We start from the raw sequence: 22,900 nt of genomic DNA, 5'->3' as shown, positions 1-22,900 counted from the left end.
TTTAAAACTTTTACAATGATATTTTATTTCGGAAGTGAGCATACAGAAGTAGCTCAGACCATGTTCGCCGCTTTGCTTTGAGAGTTTTGGGGCCTATATCAATTTTTTGTTAGGCGAGTTTTGCTCCAAAGTTGACGAGTCTGCTTTGACTTGGCGAGACCCTTCAGAGCCTTGCTTAAAGGTTGATGGGCTCGCGGGTCCTTTGAACCTCTCTTCAATTCGTCAGAGCCTTGCTTAAAGGTTGACTATTTCGACTTGGCGAGACCCTTCAGAGCCTTGCTTAAAGGTTGACGGGCTCGCGGGTCCTTTGGACCTCTCTTCAATTCGTCAGAGCCTTGCTTAAAGGTTGACTATTTCGACTTGGCGAGACCCTTCAGAGCCTTGCTTAAAGGTTGACGGGCTCGCAGGTCCTTTGGACCTCTCTTCAATTTGTTAGAGCCTTGCTTAAAGGTTGACTATTTCGACTTGGCGAGACCCTTCAGAGCCTTGCTTAAAGGTTGACGGGCTCGCAGGTCCTTTGGACCTCTCTTCAATTTGTCAGAGCCTTGCTTAAAGGTTGACGGGCTCGCAGGTCCTTTGGACCTCTCTTCAATTTGTCAGAGCCTTGCTTAAAGGTTGACTATTTCGACTTGGCGAGACCCTTCAGAGCCTTGCTTAAAGGTTGACGGGATCGCAGGTCCTTTGGACCTCTCTTCAATTTGTCAGAGCCTTGCTTAAAGGTTGACTATTTCGACTTGGCGAGACCCTTCAGAGCCTTGCTTAAAGGTTGACGGGCTCGCAGGTCCTTTGGACCTCTCTTCAATTCTTGCGGACAACGAAGTTCTATCTGTAATGAAAAATAAACAATGGCGAGCAGACAACATATATGAAAGGAATAGGCGCCTCGTTAAAAACCCCTGCCCTTGCAGGGGAAAAGAGTGCTACCTAAACCCTGTAATACTAATAATGTTTAGAGATAACATTTGGTGTTGCATTTGCATACATCATTATTGTTGGAAATACTAGTGATAGGAATATAAATAACAAAAAATTAACTATAGTAGTGTCTTAGATTTGCCACGTTCCAGGTACGAGGTACTGCCTCTCCACTTAGTTCTTTCAATTTGTACGCTCCGTGATTGCACTTCTCCCGTATTCTATACGGTCCCTCCAAGTTTGGGAAAAGTTTTCCTATCCTGGTTGGGGCGACAACTTGCTTCAAGACCAGGTCGCCTTCCTTCATTTCTCTAGGTACTACCTTGGAGTTGTAGCGGCGAGCTGCTCTCTGTTTGGCGGCAAACTCCCTGATGTGAGCTTGTTCTCTGACTTCATCAATGACATCCATGCTGACCGCCAAACCTACTTTATTTGCTTTGATAAAGAAAAAAGAAATTATAAACTCAAGTCTTTGTAAGAATGATAGACGTTCCTGCATACATAGAGGTTAGTTTAAACATAATACTTAAAAGGTGATACCTTCTTCAGAAAAGGACTCTCGTCGCCAAGTGGGAGTATCTATTTCTACTGGGAGCATGGCGTCCGTACCATACACCATTGTGAATGGCGTTTCCATTGTCGTAGAGTGGGGCGTCGTGTGATAAGACCATAGTACCTGAGCTTATGTTGATTGTTCATATATTATACCACAATATTTAAAACAGACGGGAATGAGAGAGAAATTAAATTGCCTTCTGAATTTATGTATTTAATTTTCCAAACGTTCTTACCTCATGGAGTTGTTCTGCCCAGAGACTTTTGGCGGCTTCTAGCTTCTTTTTGATTCCGTTGAGGATAACTTTGTTAGCGGATTCAGCTTGTCCGTTGGCTTGTGGGTGAATTACAGAGACGAATTTCGTTTGTATTCCTAAGTGCTTGCAAAAATCTATCACTGTTGAACTTGCGAACTGAGTTCCATTGTCTGACACTATGCATTTCGAAAGGCCAAAACGGCATATGATCTTTTTCCAATAAAACTTCTTGACTCTTTCTGCTGTTATTTTGGCGACTGCCTCTGCTTCAATCCACTTGGTGAAATAGTCTACTCCGACTATGAGGAACTTAAGTTGTCCTGGTGCAAGAGGAAATGGTCCGACGATGTCAACTGCCCACTTGTGGAAAGGCCATGGAGAATAAACAGAAGTCAACTCTTGAGCTGGGGCGTGCTGCTTATCTGAAAATCTTTGACATTTGTCACACTTTTTGACGAATTCGGAGCTGTCTTGAAGCATGGTGGGCCAGAAATATCCAGCTCGAAGAAGTTTTGCGGCTAAGGCGCGGCCTCCGATATGGCTTCCACACACTCCTTCGTGTACCTCCAGAAGAACTAGGTGAGTCTCATCCTCGCCTAGGCAGCGTAATAAAGGAGTCGTTCGTCCACGCTTATATAACTTGCCGGAAACTATGATAAATTTTGAAGCTCGCCTTTTGACTGTTTGTTCTTCTTCGCTATTGATGGGCGTGAATGAACCGGTCAGGTACCTCAGTAATGGTCCCATCCAGCCTTCTTTGCTTTCGGTGATGTGATGGACTTCTTCAATCTTCGTGCTGGGAGCAGTGACTACCTCCTGGATAACGGTCTTGTTGTTCCCGGGTCGCTTGGTGCTGGCGAGCTTTGCCAATAAGTCTGCCCTGGAGTTTTCCTCTCGTGGCACGTAAATTGCTTCGAAGAATGTGAAGTGTTTGGCGAGGTGCTGTACCTTAGCTAGATATCTGGAAAGTTGGGCGTCCTTTGTCTGATATTCGCCCGAGATCTGACTTGTTATGAGTTGGGAGTCACTCTTAGCTCTCAAATTTTCAGCCCCCATTTCTTGGGCCAAAGTCATGCCGGCGATCAATGCTTCGTATTCAGCTTGGTTGTTGCTTGCCTTGAATTCGAACCTGAGGGATTGTTCTATGAGAATGTTGTCTGGTCCTTCCAAGATCACGCCTGCACCGCTGCCCTTCAAGTAGGAAGAACCGTCTACAGACAGGAGCCATACAAAAGGGGCTTTTTCCTGAGCTGGCGAGGAGAGCTCTACGACGAAATCCGCCAAGACTTGAGTTTTGATGCTTCCTCGAGGGACAAATTGTACGTCGTACTCAGATAGTTCAATAGACCATGCTACCATTCTTCCTGCCAAGTCTGGCTTCCCAAGTACTTGCTTGATGGGGTAATCGGATTTTACGACAATCTTGTGGCTCTGGAAGTATGGTCGTAGCTTCCTCGCCGTTGTTACTACGGCTAGAGCTAGTCGCTCTATCTTCTGATATCGTAACTCTGCGCCTTTAAGCACCCTGCTAACGAAGTAAATTGGTTGTTCTCCTGCTTCTGATTCTTCTACCAAGACTGTACTCATGGCGTTTTCTGAGACCGCCAAATTTTTGACAAAAAACTCTTTATCTGCTGGAAAGCCTCCTCACACTCTGGCGTCCACTCAAATTTTTCCTTCTTCTTGATGGAAGCGAAGAAAGAGAAAGCCTTGTCTCCAGCGCAGGATAAAAAACGAGATAATGCTGCTAATCTTCCCGTGAGTTGTTGTACTTCTTTGATGCATGAGGGGCTTCTCATGTTGATGATCGTCTGACACTTCTCGGGGTTTGCTTCAATGCCTCTTCTGGTTAAGAGGAAACCTAAAAATTTTCCCGCCTGTACTCCGAAGGAACACTTTACTAGATTCAAACGAATTCTGTATTTCCGAACCTGGCTCAGAATCTCTTCGAGGCCGTCTGCATGACTACGCCCTTCTTTTGTTTTTGCTACTAGATCATCAATATACACTTCTAGATTGCGCCCTATCTGCTGAGAAGAAGCTGTGTCCATAGATCGTTGGAAAGTGGCGCCTGCGTTCTTGAGGCCAAAAGACATGACTTCATAGTGATAGTTCTTGGTGTTGGTCATGAACGCCGTTTTGGGAGCGTCCAGGGGGTCCATACGTATCTGGTTATAGCCGGAATAAGCGTCCATAAAACTCAGGGTTTTGTATCCAGAGGCGTTGTCGATCAGGTGATCAATGTTGGGGAGGGGATAAGGGTCTTTAGGACATGCCATGTTTAGGTCAGTGTAATCTACGCACATTCTCCACTTCCCGTTAGCTTTCTTTACGAGGACCCTATTGGCCAACCAGGTAGGGTACTTTATTTCACTTATGAAGTGGGCGTCTACCAACTTTTTTACTTCGTCGTCTACATCCTTTCTTCTTTCTTCGCCCATTTTCCTTTTTCGCTGAACAACTGGTTTTACGCCGGGCTTTATTGACAAATGGTGGCATGCTACGTCAGGATCCATTCCTGGCATTTCAGATGGCCTCCAGGCAAAGAGATCCAGATTCCTTCGCAGCAAGTTTATCAGGGCGGTTTCTTCCCCAGGGCTTAGGGACGTACTGATCTTCGTGGTATGATGAGTTTCTGGTCCAATAGAGATTTCCTTTAAGTCTTCGGTGAGCTCCAGGCATTCTTGTTGAAAATCCTCCCTGGGGTCTAGGTCGATCATGTTAACCTCATGTGTTATCTCGTTATTGGGCTTCTTCTTTGTTTTCTGCAGGCGCAAACTATTGTGGTAGCATTCTCTAGCAATTTTCTGATCACCTCGGATGGTGCCGACTTTCCCATCATTCAACGAATATTTCATCACTAAGAATTTAGTGGACAAGAATGCTCTTAGGAGATTGAAAGATGGCCGCCCTATGATAATATTGTAAGAACTAGGCGAGTTGATCACGAGATACCTGACGCGAATGGTTTTGGCGTGAGAACCACTTCCGAAAGTTGTTTTTAGGGTGATATAGCCCCTTACATGAACCTGCTCGCCCGTAAATCCTGCCAGCGTCCCTTTGAAAGGTTGTAGTTGTTCCGGGTCTAAACCCATTCGATCAAAGGTGTCATAGTACAGTATATCGGCCGAGCTGCCTGGGTCTATTAAGACTCTCTTCACATCCCAGTTAAAGATCTGCAGGGTGATGACCATAGGGTCATCATCGTGTGGCACAACGTCTCGGTAATCTCTGGCTGAAAAGGAAATGTCAGGCTCGCGCTGCTGATCATGCTCCTCATACTCTTGGCACAACATCACCTGGCGCACGTACTTCTTCCGGGATGAACTTGACTCGCCCCCTCCGGCGAAACCGTCAGATATAGTGTTCAATGTGTGCCTTTTTTCTTCGGCGACTTCTTCCTTCTTGCTCGCCTTAGGCCTTTCATCCCTTCTGTCCCGAGCGTATCCCCGCAATTTTCCGCTCTGGATTAGTTTCTCAATTTCCCGGCGAAGATGTATGCACGAGTCGGTGTCATGGCCCCTTAGTTTGTGATACTTGCACCACTTGTCCCTGTCTTCCCCCATGGTGGTGCGTTGTGTCGGGGGCGGCTCTGGGATCAGTTTTGTTTCGTAGATTTCTTTCATGATGCGCTCTGGCTTTGTGTTCAAGGGGGTGAAGTTCTCCAAGTTTGGCTTGCGATAGTAGGGATTGAAAGGTCGTTTGTCTGTTCCTCTGTAGGGGGCGCGGTCCCTGCCGCCTGGCGGTGGGTAAGGACGCCGCTCCGAATTGTTGGGCGCACGTTCCCTTGCGTCTCTTGCTTTCTTCTCAGCGTTACTTTCTTCACCTTTGATATAGTATTCTGCCCTGGCCATGATTTCTTCCATGGAGTCGGCGGGCTTCTGGGCCAGGGACTCGTTGAATTGTCTTGCTCTTAGACCGTTCTGGAAAGCTCCTACGAACACCTCTTGGTTAGGGTTGGTCACCTTTATGGTTGTGTCGTTGAACCTGGCTAAATAATCCCTGAGGGATTCGTTGTGTCCCTGGCGCACGTTAAATAGGCTGGTTGCTGAAACTTTGCGGTGGCGGCTGGCGGAGAATTGCTGGGTAAGTTTCCTGGTCATGTCTTGATAACTGAGGATGGAGAACCGTGGAAGGCTCATGTACCATCGTAGGGCGGCGTCGGAAAAAGTACCCGCCAGCAGTTTGCACTTGAGGGAGTCTGGAGCTCCGACTACGGCCATCCGAGTGTTGAAGGCCGTAACGTGTTCCATGGGATCACTCTTGCCGTCGAAAACGAAGAGGTGGGGAGGTTTGAAGTTCTCTGGGACTGGCGCGTCCCAGATTTCGGCGGACAGAGGTTGTGGTTCGGGATCGTCCATCTCGCCCTGATTCGACTCCTCCTTTTCCTCTAATTGTTTCTGTTGAATGTTCTCCATCAAAGCTTGTAAGGCATCGTTTTGATCCTGCAGTTGGGCGAGTTGGGTTCGCATGGACTCCAACTCTTCCTGTGTTGCCATGAGGAGAGGCTTTTCTCTAAACCGTACGTGGGGTGCGATTTAGGTTGGTTAAGAGGGGCTAGGGGTTTCTAAATCGCAAGGGAATTTTACGATTCAGAGGTCTAGTTTCAGGGTTTCCGATCTGGCGATTCAGAAACGTGGTCAAGGTTAGTTTTACCTTTTCCCACAGACAGCGCCAACTGTACTTTCAAAAAGTACGGTAAGGAATACTGGGATTCTAGGGTTTTAGACTGATAATTAGATGCCTTGGGAATGCTCCCAAGAGTGGTATTTATAGCCTCCTATGGGCTTGGGCTTTGGTTACTTGGTTTCCAAGTAACAGGGGCATTTAGGTACTTACGTCAGCCCCAGGCGGTTTCTAGAAGTTCAATGAGTCGGTGCCTTTCAGCAGGGCGCGCCCGGGCTGGGGAGCCCTCTTGGAGGGCGACCTGGCCCTTCTGGGGGTCTTAAACTTCCAAAAGTGGGTCTGGAGCCCTTCTGGAGGTCTCTTGGGACTTTAGGAATATTATGACGGTCCACAGCCCCCCAAGCACGAGTCTTGGGACAAGGCGAAGTGATGATGTCGGGGGGATAGACCTTCTGGAGGCCATTGAATCCCTTTAGGAGGTTATGGCGGTCCAGGTACAATGATAAATTAATTTGGTGCATTATTCAAGTACTAGTGGGTAATTAATATAGGAAAATAATGAATTGTGATTTCCTATATTAATTTGGTGCATTATTCAAGTACTAGTTGATAGTAATAATAAGACTAAATTGCATTTTTGGTCCCTTAACTATTTTGCTAGTATCGCTTTGGTTCCTTAATTAAAATTTGATTTATTTTAGTATCTTAATTTTCTCTCCGTTACACATTTTGGTCCTTTATGTTAGTTTTAATTAAAAAACGTTAGGGTTTTTTCATCTCATTCAATTATTGTTTTGTTAACCGGGAACTTTATGAATACCTACGAAGATTAATCATTCGAGTAGGGTAAGATCAAAAAATATGGTAAAACTTTCCCTTAAGATATTTAACATTGTTGTATTCTCATGACTGGTTTCAAACTCGTCATTGGTTAAACTTGAAGAAATTTCTTATCACCTCATTCAATTGCTCGTTTTCCATGCATGAAAAATCAAGAAGTGGTTGTTAGTTCCGATTATTCTATCACTTTCATCGTGACCTTGAAATATATTTTTTAAATGACAACGTTTTTTTGTAACATTCAATGACAAATATTAGGGGATTATTGTTAATTTGTTAGTGAGCAAGTATAATATTTATGTTACACGAGGAAAAAAAATGAAACTAACAATGAAAAAGCATCACACCCAAATCATCAACAATGAGAGTAATGGATCCCCGATGGACAAATCAGGAGGGGGGGGGGGGGGGGGGGGGGGGGGGGGATCTATTGCAAATGATCTATTGCAAAATTTACCAAAATGATCTAAACAAAGTCTTGAAGAGGTTGAAGCACATAGCTTTACCAAATTATCTATTGCAAAATTTACACGAAGTCTATAGGTCAACTTGCCATCACAATCTAAATAAAAGGTGTTTGATTCTACTAAAACGATGATGTATGTTTCTAGGACTCTTAACAATATCAATTACATGATTGCGTTAGAGAAACAATCGACCTTCCTATAACTAAACTCGAGCATCGTTGGAGCCTATGAAAAAGAGCCAAAATCTTCGTGTGAACAATACACGAGCTACCATTACTGGCATAGCAACCATGTAGGTGATCACCAAGATGTTCACAAATGAGACATTTAAACCCCTAAACTCCATGTCTTACAAAAGACATTACCATCCACATTCAAAGTGTACAATTCCCTCAAGCGGTCGACCAAAAGACGGTTCTCTCAACATGCGTCGTATGCTCAACTCTACTTGAACCAAAAGCAATTAAAGACACATTTTGAAGGAGAGAAAAATCTTGTGCCATGTCGCGTTTACTAACTAGGTGGTGTCTATGAAATATACTCATGTTACACGAACACTATAGTTTTTAAAGAATAATCGGAATTATCACACCAACATTCTCAATAAGATCCTTAAGCCATTAAGAAAAAAAGACCTAGCTGACGGGTGAGGGGCAATTTTGGACAGCAAGTCACACATTGAGCACACATCTTAAGTAGTAAAGCCTTGATGCTTTCTTTTTTAAGAAGGTAAAGCCTTGATTTTTTTTTTTTAAGAAGGTAAAGCCTCGACACTTAGGCTTTGTTTGCGAGTTTGGAGGGGAAGAAAAGGAAAATCTTTGAGGGGTGCAAAATATGAAGAAAAATAGAGAAATCTTACAAAAATTTTAAAAGAGTAGTTTTTTAGAGAATGATAAATTAATGCATATGATTACTTTATTTTTAATTTTAATAATATTATAACAACATAAATTAAATTTAAAGAATTCTTATTAACCCTCCATAACCCCCCAAAACCCTTCTCCAATATAATTTTTTAGTTCCTCCAAATGAGGAGGATTTTGTATTATGAAGAAAAGTTAACCCCCCAAAGTCCTCCTCTCCCATTTTCCTCTATTTCTTCCACTTGCTCATTCTTTTTTTCCCAAGCCTTCCCCTCCCTTCCCTCCAAACTCGCAAACAATAATCCCTCAAATAATAAAAAAAAAAAAAAATCCATTCAATAAGAAACTTCTAGCACACATTTCACACAACAACCAACTTTCCTTAAATAAGACTAGGCCCATTGTTCCCTACTTCCCTCTGTTTCTAAATATAAGCAAAATTGACTTTTTAGGTTTATTTAATTAATGATGTATGTGGTTCAAATTATGAACCACATACATCATTAATTGAATGAACCTAAAAAATCAATTTTGCTTATATTTAGAAACGGATAGAGTATATCCTAACTTTTGTTGCATAACTTCAAGAACCATTGGATTTGTACACACATGCAAACACACGATTTTATTGAATGTGGGGTAATTTCTTCTTTAGTATAGTGTCATTAGAGTCGTTGAGTCCTTAATAAATATTTTTATTTAAAAAATTTAAATAAATGAAATATACATGTTAGATTCATTTAAAGATCTTTGTTAGTTTACTATCATTGTGGATGCTCTTATGTTTTCAAATTTTAATTTAGAAAGAATTAAATCGTAAAATTTGTAAGAAAATAAATTTGTTAAGGTTTCCACAAAAAACAAGTATCTAATCTTCCATCCTTCAACTTTTAATCCATAATTTTTATCTTTGGTAGTTGGTACTTTAACATGTTTCCAAAGAGCAATGTTAACATCGTCCAATAAATTAGAGGAGAATGTCATCATATACTAAAGTCGCGTGTTAAAAGAACTTAATATAGAACTATTATCTTAACAGTCATGCATTTAATGTTTCATTTGTTAAAAAATGTTTATATATATCAAAGCAAAATTACTTTTTTTTTCTTTGGAGTACATGTTAATGAGACCTTAAATTGAAGGGTTATGATAACAAGTGTCCACGTGACCTAAGAGCATTCGTTAATAAGATAAAAATAAAAATAATTGATGAGTTTAAAGAAGCAAAAGTCAATTTTTAAAGTTTCAATGTAATGTATGTATAATTTTTAAGATAAAGTTTTCGCATTAGACTTCTTATCAAGCCTTTATAGTCTGTTTGGATAAGTTAATTGAAAATTTTAGAGAAATTAGAATTTTAAGCAATTCAAATACTTTTATTTTTAAATATTTTTGTTTGGATATATTAGTAAATAATCTCATTGTTATTATTTTTTTGGCTACTTTTATAAATTTTGTTATTATTTCTTTCTTTCAAAAAAAATTGAAATTTTTGGACCGACTTTGATTTTTTTTTTAAATTTATTTTGGGGTCAATTTGAAAAATTGTATGAAAGGAGAAATTTGAAATTCTCTAAACTTAACTTGCACAAAATACTTAACAAATTTCCGTCATTTTGAAAATTTTCTAAATTATCACCTAAAAGCTTTGAATTCCCTCAAAAAATTACATTACGTCATAACATTCTCTCGTTCAAATAACTATTATGAGGGAATGTAATGTTATGAGGGAATTCAAATACTTTGAGGTGAATTCCATTGTTTGGATGGGGGAATGTAATGCAATGTTGAGGAAATGTAATGTTATGAGGGAATTCAAATACTTTGATGTAAATTGCCTAGAATTTCAAATTCTTTAAAATTTTCAAATTACCTCATCCAAACACACTTTTAAGGTATTTGTTAGCATTTTCCTAAATTGAATCATAACGTAGGGAATAATTTCTTAATTAAAAATGCTTAAAAGTTTTTTAATTAAAAATGCTTAAAGAGTATTCCAAAATAATTGTTAGTAAGACTCTAGCATTTATTCTTTAAACACTCCTACTTAGCACATTACTAGCATGCCATAAACATGCACAACTCAATTGAAGAAAGTCATTTTGAAATTCTAAATTGAAGAAAAAAATTAAGAAATGTGACATTATCTTCTTATATATAAAAGTTAACACGGGTGATTATTTTAGCCCTAATTTTAACCTAAACCCTAATGCTTGGATTTACTGTTTTAACCCTAATGCTTATTTTCAAATATAACCTTATCTGCTTCTTACTCTTTCTCCTTGATCTTAAACAACTTCTCTTCTTATTTTAGCCCTAATTTTAACCTAAACCCTAATGCTTGGATTTACTGTTTTAACCCTAATGCTTATTTTCAAATATAACCTTATCTGCTTCTTACTCTTTCTCCTTGATCTTAAACAACTTCTCTTCTTATTTTAGCCATAATTCTAACCTAAACCCTAATGCTTGGATTTACTGTTTTAACACTAATGCTTGTTTTCAAATATAACCTTATCTGCTTCTTACTCTTTCTCCTTGATCTTAAACAACTTCTCTTCTTATCTTCTTATATATCTTAATATATAATACTAAGGTTCACAATGCATGCTCATTATGAAACCCTAAACCTAAACCTAATCCTGCCTTTTTTGAGAGTGAGAGGTTTAAAAAATCTTTCTGAAAATAGTCTCTACAGGGAGTTGAACTCGCAACCCATAGCCTTCATCCAAGCACTTCAACCACTTAACCAGTAGTTGTTTTAGTGTTATAATATCGCTTCCACTAATACATTATGATTGAAATGAATGAATAGCATATCATGAACAAACCAACAATGAATTAATACAGCAGTTGATATCAACAATTAAAAAGAATACACAAGGTCAAGTAATACAAGACACAATTAACTTTTAATTTGACGTTATGCCTTTTGTTTCATTTTACGTTATACCTCCTTCACACATTCTTTACATGTTTATTATGGATTATGGATGGATGGATTCATTTCTATCATAACCTTTGAACTGCTTTTTTTTTTATTCCGTAACTCATTTTTTAATTATGACCATACACTCACTCATTATATATACAACCACTAATATGATCTCAATATTTTTAGTTTCTACATTGAAAACATTGTGTATAAATATGTGATTTTGTGCATCATATTTTGGGTTTTGTTCATCATCACTTTCAAGTAACAATTGGATAGTTTATCTTCAATTTTGTATTGTTGTTTTTCCACTCACTTTTACTCTTCATCTTTTGATTATCAAAGTCTAAAACAAGAGTGTTCTATTTGTGGATTGGAGTTTTCAATAGGACAAGCTTTAGGTGGCTACATGAGGAGACAAAGAGCTTCAAATATGAAAGGAAATAACAATATTCACAATTCTAATAATACTATGTGATGGCAGTAGTCTTGATTCGCTGCAAAAGATGAAAGCTAGAAACCAGTGAGTTTTGGTGTTGGATTTGGATTTGAATCCATTTTTCAATATTTTTGATATTAATTATATGACAAATTATTCATTAGTGTAGGTACAATTTTTCTCTTTTCTCTTGATTATTAACTGGTTTCTATGATATGATAATTGATAGGGAGTCAAGTTACTCTTAGATTGATCAAATAGTTAAGCTTCAAATGTTTATTAGTCTATTTTTCGAACTTTCTTTTATATATTTTTTTATTCCTTAATGTGTATGTGGATTTTTGATTTTTTTTGTGAATTAGGATAAATGATGCTTCTATTTTTTATTTTGTTGCATCATTGATGGTGAGGAAGAAGCTTATTAAAAATGGTTGTTTATCGTCACTTTCTCCATGAAACTATTGGATGATTCCTCTTCAATTTGGTGTTATAGTTTTTCTTCTCTTTTTTACTCTTTATTTTTTGGCTATTAATTAATACAAATTGGTAATATAAATAAGGGGTATATTTATAAATAATACTGTTTTTTTATAAAGGTGAAGACAAGTGTCTACCATTTTTTCGTATAAAAATAATAATAAACATATTACTCCAGGTATGATGATAGAGATAAACATTGTGTATGTGTAACTAAGATAAAGATAGATAAAATTGAGATGAATAAAGAATAGTGCCTCTAAAAACAATATATAGAGAAGGTTAAAGGATATGATCCAAGTTACACATCTATCTCTCTATCTTCTATGTATTTATATATCTTTGAATTTGTACATCTAAAAAAAATTTACACTATTAATTAACAACTTGACTTTCCAATTATCTTTGAAGAATTAAAGAATTAATTAATTATCAAATTGAATAATTTCCTCCACTATTGAAAAAAAAAGGAACTTCCCATTCTGCATGTCACACAAAATGAAAGGAGAAAACAAAGACTTACTTGACAGTTAGTACTATATACCTCAAAGAAAAATATGTATGCTACAATTATTAAATAATTAAATCCATATGTCCACATAAAATAAATAAATAAACGTACACACTGATCAAATTGTCAGAAAATTTAGGAAAAGTCAGTCCTAACATGATAAGAAGATTAAAATGATTATGATATCCAAAAAAAGTTCCATTCATTAGATTGGAAACTCTAAAAATGAACGTTTTAATTTTTTCAATAAAATCTTGCCCCAACTTATCTTATATATGCATGATTTCCCAACTCTACTACCATGATCATTTATGCTTTTCTGCTTTGTTAAGGTGATGTGGTTTTACTTTCCTTTCCTTATTTTTTGTGTTTGGGTATACATTTTCGGTCCATAAATTGGTTTTTTTTTTTTAAGGAAGGTCCTTAAATTGGTTGATATGTTTTCTCAAAAAGAAGTTCATATATCCCACACATATAGCATATAAGATTATACATAGAGAACACATTATTTTCTTAGACTAATACAATTTTATTTTCATATTTTATCCATAACAACAGAGAGAGGTGTGATCACTAAGATTTACTTTCAAGGTTTGATACTTACTATTAAAATTTGCTTTTAGGATTTACACATATGCAATTTGTATGAGCCGTGCGGCAGCACGGGTGCAAGGACTAGTAAAAGTTAACACGGGTGATTATTTTAGCCCTAATTTTAACCTAAACCCTAATGCTTGGATTTACTGTTTTAACCCTAATGCTTATTTTCAAATATAACCTTATCTGCTTCTTACTCTTTATCCTAGATCTTAAACAACTTCTCTTCATATATATCTTCTTATATATAAAAGTTAACCTGGGTGATTATCTTCTTATATATAAAAGTTAACCTGGGTGATTATTTTAGCCCTAATTTTAACCTAAACCCTAATGCTTGGATTTACTGTTTTAACCCTAATGCTTATTTTCAAATATAACCTTATATGCTTCTTACTCTTTCTCCTTGATCTTAAACAACTTCTTCCTACTCTTTCTCCTTGATCTTAAGCAACTTCTTCCTACTCTTTCTCTTAATCCTACTCACCAACACTCTATAATTGCTTGATGAATGTTTAGCAGTCCTATTAGTATTAACCGATACTGGTTTCTATTTTTAATTTCTATTACAAACATTACAAGCAGATTATTAAGACAAGGGTTTCACACATATATGCTAAAATGTCACTACAATTTGTTTAATTCTTTTATTTCCAATACTGTCAACAATAGTAATTTGCTTTCTACAGTATGTATATATGCTAATTCCCTTTCTTTCTTTTTTTTTAAACAAACTACTAACGTAACCAAACATGAGACTCCTTCACATCAGAATTACTTCCTCTCCTCTTACTTGCACTTATTCATCACTAGTTTAAAGTATAAATCATTCTTTCAATCCCTTTCAATATTTTGTAGGTCCTTTCGTGAAAAACCCGGTTTCTGATCTTGACAAAGCAATCAACAAGCTGAGACTCAATTACAGATCATAGATCGTTGAATATGACATTGATGTTGTATGTGTTTTCTGCGAAATAGACCTATTCTTAATTATTTGCATTCTATTTTATCAATGTTTGTACTGTTTCAATTTTATCAACATTTGTGATGTTTTTGTTTGTTATTTATCAAGTTTGAAGTATTGGTCGACAAAGTAAACAAAGCATTTCTCCTCACAAATGGATGGAAAGAAATTCGTGACTTTTACAGAATCAGTCTTGGTGCATGGATTACCTTGGTTTTTGTGGGTGACGAGCAATTTGATATACGATTGACTGATAGGTTTCACAAGAGTATCCCCTACCCCGTTTTTGATCCCCCTTATGCATTTTCTTCTTGACAAGATGAATATGCAAGCAACTTTCGATGACTATCTCCCCCCAATAACATCTCTTCTCGCTTAGTGTGGGTGGTGCTGCGCCAGACAATTCAAATGTTCAGATGGTAACTATTACATTAATCTTTCGTGAGTCCGTAAAGGTTTAATCCGTAACACATTTGATGAAATTGTTTGTCGCAAATGTCTGTAGGATGTACCAGAGGTTGAGGACTCATGCAGCAATACATGTGTGGTTGACACACCAACCACCAAAACAGGTGCTAAGAGGTCCTATAATAGCATTTACTTTGTGGCTGTTGATGATGGTGAAGCTGGCCAGGCGTCGGCCACAAAACCTACCAGATTTCTTCGTGTCAAAATTGAGCCTAAGGACGACAAAGATGTTTAGCTTGCTCGAATGCTGTAGCCGTTTGCTTTGTTATCGAATTCCTTCAATCTGCATAAATCAGACATTTAATAATTCGTGTTTGGTTCAGTCTTTGAAAAATGTTGGTGTCTACCTACTGTCTCCTGTTTTTTCACATGGACAATTGTATGTCGCAATATCGAGGGTTACTTCAAGGGATGGTTTAAAGATGTTGATCAATGATGAGGGCGGCCAAGATACTGATGTGACATCAAATGTGGTCTACATAGAAGTTTTCCGTAATGTGTAACACTTTGTTTTGTGGTATTGTTGTTATTGCATATTGGTACTATTTTTATGTTGACAGACGTTGAATTTTCTTTTCTTCAATAAACTATGTCATTAAATTTATGTTATGTTACCGTAACAGGGTCGATGTCGTGGAAATTGTTTAATATGGTACATTACAAAGGTTTCTGACAATTTATTTTATGAATTAAATTATACTATTTTTTCGATTCAAGTAAAATGTTTACTTTCATATTTGCGTAATATTTGTTCTTTCGTATGACCCGTGCATTAGCTAGGGTCGATGGTATAGTTTATTTAATTTAACTAAACAAAAACATACGTCATGTTATTAACTCTGATTTGATGATAGAATCTCAACAATTCACAAATTCCCATAATCCCATTAGTCTCTTTTCTTCTTGACCAAAAAAATAAAATATCAATTTATTATCAGAAAATCCAAAACAGCAGCTATTTAAAGACCAAACCATTCCTACAGCAAACCACTTCACTTACTTCTCAAACCCAAACTCTTCAAACATAAAACGACGCCGTAGCTTCCCTTTTAACTGAAAAAACCGAAACTCTTCTTCATTTCACACAACCCAAACAAACATGATAGCTTACCTTGAACACTTCGTTCATGGAAACGACACAGAATCACCACCAAACGACGACGTTTCATCTCTCCAATCTTCTTTCCATTTCGCCCCTAATTCCATCGCTAGTAAAGACTTTGGCGGCATGAAATCCTCCACTCCCCTCGCCGTACTCCGCCCTTACACCACCGCCGATGTGGTAAAAGCCGTAAAAGCAGCAGCAACCACCACAAATTTAACAGTGGCGGCGCGTGGTAACGGTCACTCCATCAACGGCCAAGCCATGGCGGAGAAAGGACTTGTCCTCGACATGCGAGCCACGGCGGAGGAGCCTTTTCAACTTCTCTACGTCGACGGTGTTCCACACGTCGACGTTTCCGGTGGGGCATTATGGGAAGAAGTGTTGAAACGCTGCGTTTCGAATTTTAAGCTTGTTCCGAGGTCGTGGACGGATTATCTTGGGTTGACGGTGGGTGGAACTTTATCTAACGCCGGTGTCAGTGGTCAGACTTTCCGTTATGGTCCTCAAACGGCAAACGTAACGGAATTGGAAGTTGTTACTGGTAAAGGTGATAGTTTTGTTTGTAATGAAAATCAAAATTCTGAGCTCTTTTTTGCTTCACTTGGTGGTCTTGGTCAGTTTGGTGTCATCACTAGAGCCAGAATCGTTCTTCAACAAGCCCCTGATATGGTAATTCAAATTATAGTTATCAATTAGTTCAGATAATTTTAGCTGCAGAGACATTTGATATGCTCAGACGCGGTGTATCTGTAATCAAATGTCTCAGCAAGTAAGTTTAAATGAGTTGGGCTCAGAGTTCGCAAGAGTCCGGACATATGTCAAATCTTTGTTATTATTGTATATGGAGTAGTTTATGTTTTGGATTTTGATTTTGATTTTGATTTTGATTTTGATTTTGGGGTGATTAATTATAGGTGAGGTGGATGAGGGTGATTTACTCGGAATTTGAGGACTATACTAAAGATGCAGAGTGGCTGGTGACACTACCAGAAGGTGACGGTTTTGATTACGTGGAAGGGTTCGTTGTGGCTAACAATGACGACCCTTGTAATGGTTGGCCCACAATTCCGATGGGTTCGAACCAAATTTTCAACCCGGTTTGTCTTCCTTCTTCAGCTGGACCGGTTCTCTATTGCTTAGAGCTTGCTCTTCATTATCGTAAAACCGCTCGATCTTCTGAAGTTAATACGGTAATTAACTAACTTAACTAATTAATCAATTTATATACCCATTTGTTTTTTTAATCTTTTTAACAAAACTAGATTTTTGATCCGTGCTCCGTTCGGGTTTATTGTAAAGAAATTGACATACGAATAATAAAATGCAATATATAATTGCTAACGTTAAAAAAAATAACACGTGATAATATGTATAAAACCTGAATATATTATAAAAGAAAATTAGGTTAAATTGCTGCAGACTTAACAAAATTAATAAATAAGGATGTATTTCAAACCATTTTCGTGTTCTTTTGTCTTGTCTAGTATATGGGAATTGTAAAGGATCCGACGAGTCAGGCATAGAAAACATGTTTGATGTCTAACATGTGTTAGTTTCCGAAATTTTACATGACACCGGCATATTATGTTTGATTAGTTCATTTTTCCAAACTATTACTAATATCCGTATGTCTATGTTAGTGTCGTGTTTGTGTGACTACTTCATTTTATAGACAATGACACAATATTGACCCTGGAAGCTGCTAAGTACAACTTTAATATTGATTGACCTAGCTTGGCCATGATTTTTTTTTTTAGAAAAAATTGGCTTACCAATTAAGTTGAAGTTAAAAATGAAACCATTATTAGTGGTAGAAAAACAAATATAGGTGGGACCCAAGTAAAAAGTCAAATATACGTAGATTTCACCTACACATGTACGAAGTTGAGATATGGAAGAGGCTTATTTAATATTCTCTTCTACAACAAGCTCTATCTATAGATAACGTCACATATCATTTGGGTATAAGTGTTGGTTTTGGAGTTAGAGATTTTATTGTATCAATTTACAATTTGAATTTTTTTTTGCCAATGGTTGGGGGAAAACTGACTACACGGTCGTAATGTATCTTCCATTGGATTTTCTGACACATTACTTGTTACTAAAAAGCTTGTATTGTTGGTTTCAAATTACCGAATAAGACACTGTACTTTGCTTAGTTCATACCTTAGCTATTAGCATAAAATAGTAACATTGAATTTGAATTCCTTTATGGTTAAGGTTAAAATGGTCATGTAACTTTAGTGAGTGCTCCATTTGCTCTGATTATTGAGATCTTGCTGACGTTTTGGTCCCCACAGTTCCGTAAATGGCCAAAAAACCATCATTTTCTGGAATCTGTAGTATTAATATTTTAAAAAATTTATATTAAAAAATAGAAAATATATTCATATATGAATATATTGAATGACGTAAATATCCTTGATATATTGTAGAAAGTGGATAGATTGCTTGGAGGGTTGAGATTTGTTGAGGGAATAAAATTTGAGGATGATGTGAAGTACATGGATTTTTTGCTACGTGTAAAGCGTGTGGAAGAGGATGCTAAAGCCAAAGGTATATGGGATGCACCTCACCCATGGTTGAACATGTTTGTGTCCAAGACCGACATTGCTGATTTTGATCGTGAAGTGTTCAAGAAAATCCTCAAACATGGGGTTGGTGGTCCCATTCTAGTGTACCCACTATTGCGAAGCAAGTAAGTACACTAGACACATTTCTACTTTGATTATCACTATGTTACATAGAAAGGTTTAATTAGTTGCCATTGTCTCATAATTTTTAATACTTGAAAATTTAGGTTACATCGATGTTTTTGCTAAAAAAAAAAGCTAGATTTAGAAAGATATATATTTTTTTACCGTGAAAGGGAAGGAAAGCTATGATTCACAAAATTTTATAAATGCGTTAGTTGGGTTGGTTGTGTGATTTTGACATGAACTGCTAAGGTTGGCTGTGTGATTTTATCATGATTATGACGAGGTTAATTAATTAAAAACTAGCTACCACTAGTGGTAACATATGAACAATGACAATTTTGTGTGACACATAAAGCAAGAGAGATATGGACCAAGGGGTCCACTAGGAACACCCAACTGTGACCTTGGTTGCAAAGTATATGAATCACCTGAGCCATTTGCCTCTTTCACCCTAATTTGCTTCAAGGACCACCAATTTTAAACGGGGTGGGTAAGATTTGGAGGGTGGGTTCTATACTTCTATTGATATTGCACTTGTGTTGAACTAGAAAGGTTAATAAGCCAAAATGGGACCCCATTTCCCATACACTTCACCATCTATTGGTCGTATGGTAACCTCAGCTGTTTCATCACACTGCGGTTGTACCTTCTTTATCTCATCTTGAATTGGTACTTTATGGCACCTATATGTATAGTATTTTCTATCCAATTTTTAAATTTTTCCCTATTTTTTTTAGTTAAATTGCTTCTTTTTGGTAGTGGTCAGGGTTTGAACCCGCATTGCATATTTTATGAATTGTCCCAACCAACTGAGCTAAGCTCACGATGACAGTTAAATTGCTTCTAAAATGAGTAGTTTGTAATGGTTAAAAAAAATTATTGTTGATATTTTATATGCATATAACTACAACTATTTATTTGTTCGTAAGTGTTATATTAGTGATTTTGTTATCCTAAAAAGTGTTACCAAAAAATTACCCTAAAAAAAGTAAGATTTTCACTTTAAAGTAGCCCAATTTTTTAATAAAATCATTTCTCCTTTTCTATCTGTTTTTTCTCACATTAATCATCACATCATTTTATTCTATTGTAAAAAATATATATATACGACAATCTTTGTCATGTACCTATTATTCACTATCACTCCTTGCCTGTGGTTGGCCAATAAGGCAACTGGGAACCTACATTCCTTTCCGGTAGGACAGCCATATAATCAAAGCTAATTGCACAATGCACATAAAAATAATTTATACTAGTTGATTACTATCAAATGTGGATGAGTGATAGAATAGTTAAGTTTTTATTTTTATATTAAAAGGTGCCCCTTTTTCAACTTTATCTATCTTAAATTCTGATTTTTCAACGTCAATTTGAAAATTCTGGAGCCACTTTTTTCTGTGCATGGCACTATGTGCTTATTTTATAAAGCTAGCTATTGTGTACTTCCAAATGTTTTAAAATCTTTTTTTTTTTTAGGGGAAGGAAATCTAGTAATCAGGTTTTTTCGGAGAGTTTCTTTTTCCGTTGAGCTCGTTGATCTCTTTGGTGGAGCTCATTAAACGCAATTAGTTGGTTAAATGTTTTAAAATCTTTTAGTAGTGAGTAATCCTTTGTGATCGATGAAAACGAGATATTGGCATTAATTTTGCATTCCAACAACGTATCTTTCATGGTCAGTTTTGCCAATAAGAATGGACAAGGATATTTATTCGCCAACCGGATTACAGTGACACCAGGTTTTGTATTTTCTCTTGAAATGGGATTTGATTTCTGACAAACAAAAACAAAATCTCCCTTGTGGTTCCACATACACAGGGATATTGATGCTGCTTTTTCTAAGGATTGGAATTTGGTTCCCTCTTCAAGGGTCCCCTCCCCTCTCCCCCACCTTGCCCAATCTGCAACTGGTTTAAGTCATGCGCGACCCATGAATTGACCTCATGCATTAATTCCCCCCACCAACATTATTAGAACATTGCATCGCGTAGGATCGAACCATAACCTCCTACATAATATTCCTTTAGTGTCTCGACTTAAACCAATAATACTAGTAGCAGGATCAAAACCTGACCTTCTACATAATACTCCTTCAATGTCTCGACTCAAACCACTAGGTTACTCGATCGAGGTGTGTGTATGTATTATAAATAGTATCAATTTACATTTTAATCAACAGTTAGTCAAGGGGTTAAATTATCTTTGGATTAGTCTCAAAACTGATTATCAAAATATAAATATTTTAGAGAGCCAATTAAAGATAATTCAAAGTTTTATTAAAAAAGACTCGTATACATTGAATGATATATATACTATTTCATTATGTTCCTTAAAATGATGAAAAGTAAGTGCAGTATGACTTATTTTACTCTAGGTGGACCAAGATCCTGTTTTATTTTCTCTCTAGAAATTTGTGAAATCAATACTAGTACTACTATTCTTGTCATGATGTACCCTAAATTGTGATTGCAATTCTAATTGATTGATTAATAATTAAGGTTGTTGTTTTTATGATTAATCAGGTGGGATGATAGACACTCGGTAGTGGTGCCAGACAGCAACATTTTCTACATAATAGCATTACTCCGATTTATTCCACCACCACCTAAGGGACCACCTACTGATAAATTGGTGGCACAAAACAATGCAATTATTCAATTGTGCTACAACAAGGGATTTGATTTCAAGTTATATCTTCCTCACTACACGTCTCAGGAGAATTGGATGCGACACTTTGGGGATAAATGGACTAGATTTGTCCAGAGAAAACAAAATTTTGATCCATTGGCTATTCTTGCACCTGGGCAAAAAATATTTTCCAGAAACCAACTTAAATAATATTAATTAGATTATTAGTTTTATTAGCTAGATAGATTGTTTCTCAATTAACCTTGTAATTTTGTTTTCATATTTTTTTTCCCCATCGATCTTGTTGTTGTTTCTTTCCCCAACCAATTACTACAATGGTTCATCATCCATATTATAAATCAATATTTTTGGGAGTAAATCAATGTGAAATCTTAATCCTTTGCGTATCCTATATATAAAATTTCGAATATTAGAAGAAAAAAAAAAGTGTTGTAATTTATTACTCAGAAGAATTTTAAGTTCAAATTATGATTTATTATGTTTTACTTACTTCTTAATCGAACTCCAAATTATCCGACCCCATCCTTAAAAATATGAGATTAAGACAAACAAATCTAAATCAAACCCACGAGGAGAAAGTGTATATATGAAAACAATTACTATAAGTAGAGGTTCAAAGCTCTCTCATTCGCTTGTAAACAAAAATTGATTGAGAGATGTCGAATCTTTGTTGTTTTGATCTCGAGCAAATTATTATGGATGAAATTAAGGGGTCAAGATTATGATGTATAGAGGTTCGAACTAATCTTGGTGATGCATGACACGTATATGGACTAGCTAGTAATTGGATAAAGCCACTTTCATCCTATCAAGCAAACTGGCTAGTGCTTGTCAACCAATCATTTTCCTTTGGTCTCTTTGGATTTTTAGTCTTTATTAGAATCTATCTACGTGCCAATTAGCCATTTGGACCACGCACTAAATTTGTATATGTGCCTTATACACCCTCCGGTCACTATTATAAGCAAAACTTTGCATTTTAGATTCATTCATTAAATGATGTATGTGGTCTATAATAAAGACCATATACATCATTAATTCAATGTATCTAAAATGCAAAGTTTTGTTTATAATAGTGACCGGAGGGTGTATGCATTAACAGGGCTATGATTTTTGTTGAAGTTAGTTTCGTCCCTACCTAGTGGTTAACACTATTTCTTTCTCATATGTTGATTTCATCGAAGATAAACATGTTTAAAGCATTTTCGATGGATAAGTCTATACAGAATTTCTCTCTAGCTTTAAATGGGGTTTGCAGGTGGGCAGTGGGATTGGTCTTCTTGAATTAGTGGATTCTTAGATCGGATACCGAGTTTTAAAAAAAAAAACATGTTTGAAGCATTGTTAGACACTAAATATTGGTACTATATCCCAATCGAATTTAAACATTGATTTTTTATATTGTATAAGTTTGGTTCATTTGTTAGATCAAACTTTTTTTAGGGGTGATCAAATTTTTAATGGTGTTACTATCAAAGCTCAAATAAACTTAAAAGGCTGAATGAATGCATACATTTGATTTGAATGTAAAAGCCA

The 22,900-nt window shown here is 36.8% G+C and overlaps 2 protein-coding genes and 2 long non-coding RNA genes across 4 annotated transcripts; 3 read left to right on the top strand and 1 right to left on the bottom strand.

Moving 5' to 3' along the window:
- Positions 1–3,310: 3,310 nt before the first annotated feature.
- Positions 3,311–6,226, bottom strand: LOC146952315 (uncharacterized). Its single transcript, XM_085738150.1, has one exon. It carries the CDS (start codon positions 6,224–6,226, stop codon positions 3,311–3,313), a length of 2,916 nt encoding a protein of 971 aa, XP_085594276.1.
- A 5,715-nt stretch (positions 6,227–11,941) lies between these two features.
- LOC146952314 (uncharacterized) lies at positions 11,942–12,377 on the top strand. Its single transcript, XR_015005758.1, has 2 exons — positions 11,942–11,981; positions 12,260–12,377. It is a non-coding gene; the product is annotated as an uncharacterized LOC146952314 (long non-coding RNA).
- A 2,177-nt stretch (positions 12,378–14,554) lies between these two features.
- LOC146952313 (uncharacterized) lies at positions 14,555–15,517 on the top strand. The gene is made up of 2 exons (XR_015005757.1): positions 14,555–14,865; positions 14,952–15,517. It is a non-coding gene; the product is annotated as an uncharacterized LOC146952313 (long non-coding RNA).
- Positions 15,518–15,903: 386 nt separating this feature from the next.
- On the top strand, positions 15,904–21,750 carry CKX7 (cytokinin oxidase 7). The gene is made up of 4 exons (XM_085700863.1): positions 15,904–16,688; positions 16,934–17,209; positions 18,455–18,717; positions 21,238–21,750. Exons 1-4 carry the CDS (start codon positions 16,014–16,016, stop codon positions 21,551–21,553), a joined length of 1,530 nt encoding a protein of 509 aa, XP_085556989.1. The 5' UTR covers positions 15,904–16,013; the 3' UTR covers positions 21,554–21,750.
- Positions 21,751–22,900: the final 1,150 nt, after the last annotated feature.

The sequence above is a fragment of the Medicago sativa genome, chromosome 1, assembly GCF_051527215.1.
Source record: "Medicago sativa cultivar Bolivia chromosome 1, Bolivia_mono, whole genome shotgun sequence".
Lineage (NCBI taxonomy): Eukaryota > Viridiplantae > Streptophyta > Magnoliopsida > Fabales > Fabaceae > Medicago > Medicago sativa.
Note: the sequence above shows the minus strand (reverse complement) of the source record. Positions and strands in the feature narration are given on the sequence as shown.

What these genes read in the sequence shown, in the direction of transcription:
- CKX7 (XM_085700863.1), top strand. Translation starts at nt 16,014, where the DNA reads ATGATAGCTTACCTTGAACACTTCGTTCATGGAAACGACACAGAATCA. An exon ending in GATCTTCTGAAGTTAATACG is followed by an intron (nt 17,210 to 18,454) that starts GTAATTAACTAA and finishes GATATATTGTAG; the next exon opens with AAAGTGGATAGATTGCTTGG. An exon ending in TACCCACTATTGCGAAGCAA is followed by an intron (nt 18,718 to 21,237) that starts GTAAGTACACTA and finishes ATGATTAATCAG; the next exon opens with GTGGGATGATAGACACTCGG.
- LOC146952315 (XM_085738150.1), bottom strand. Translation starts at nt 6,226, where the DNA reads ATGGCAACACAGGAAGAGTTGGAGTCCATGCGAACCCAACTCGCCCAA.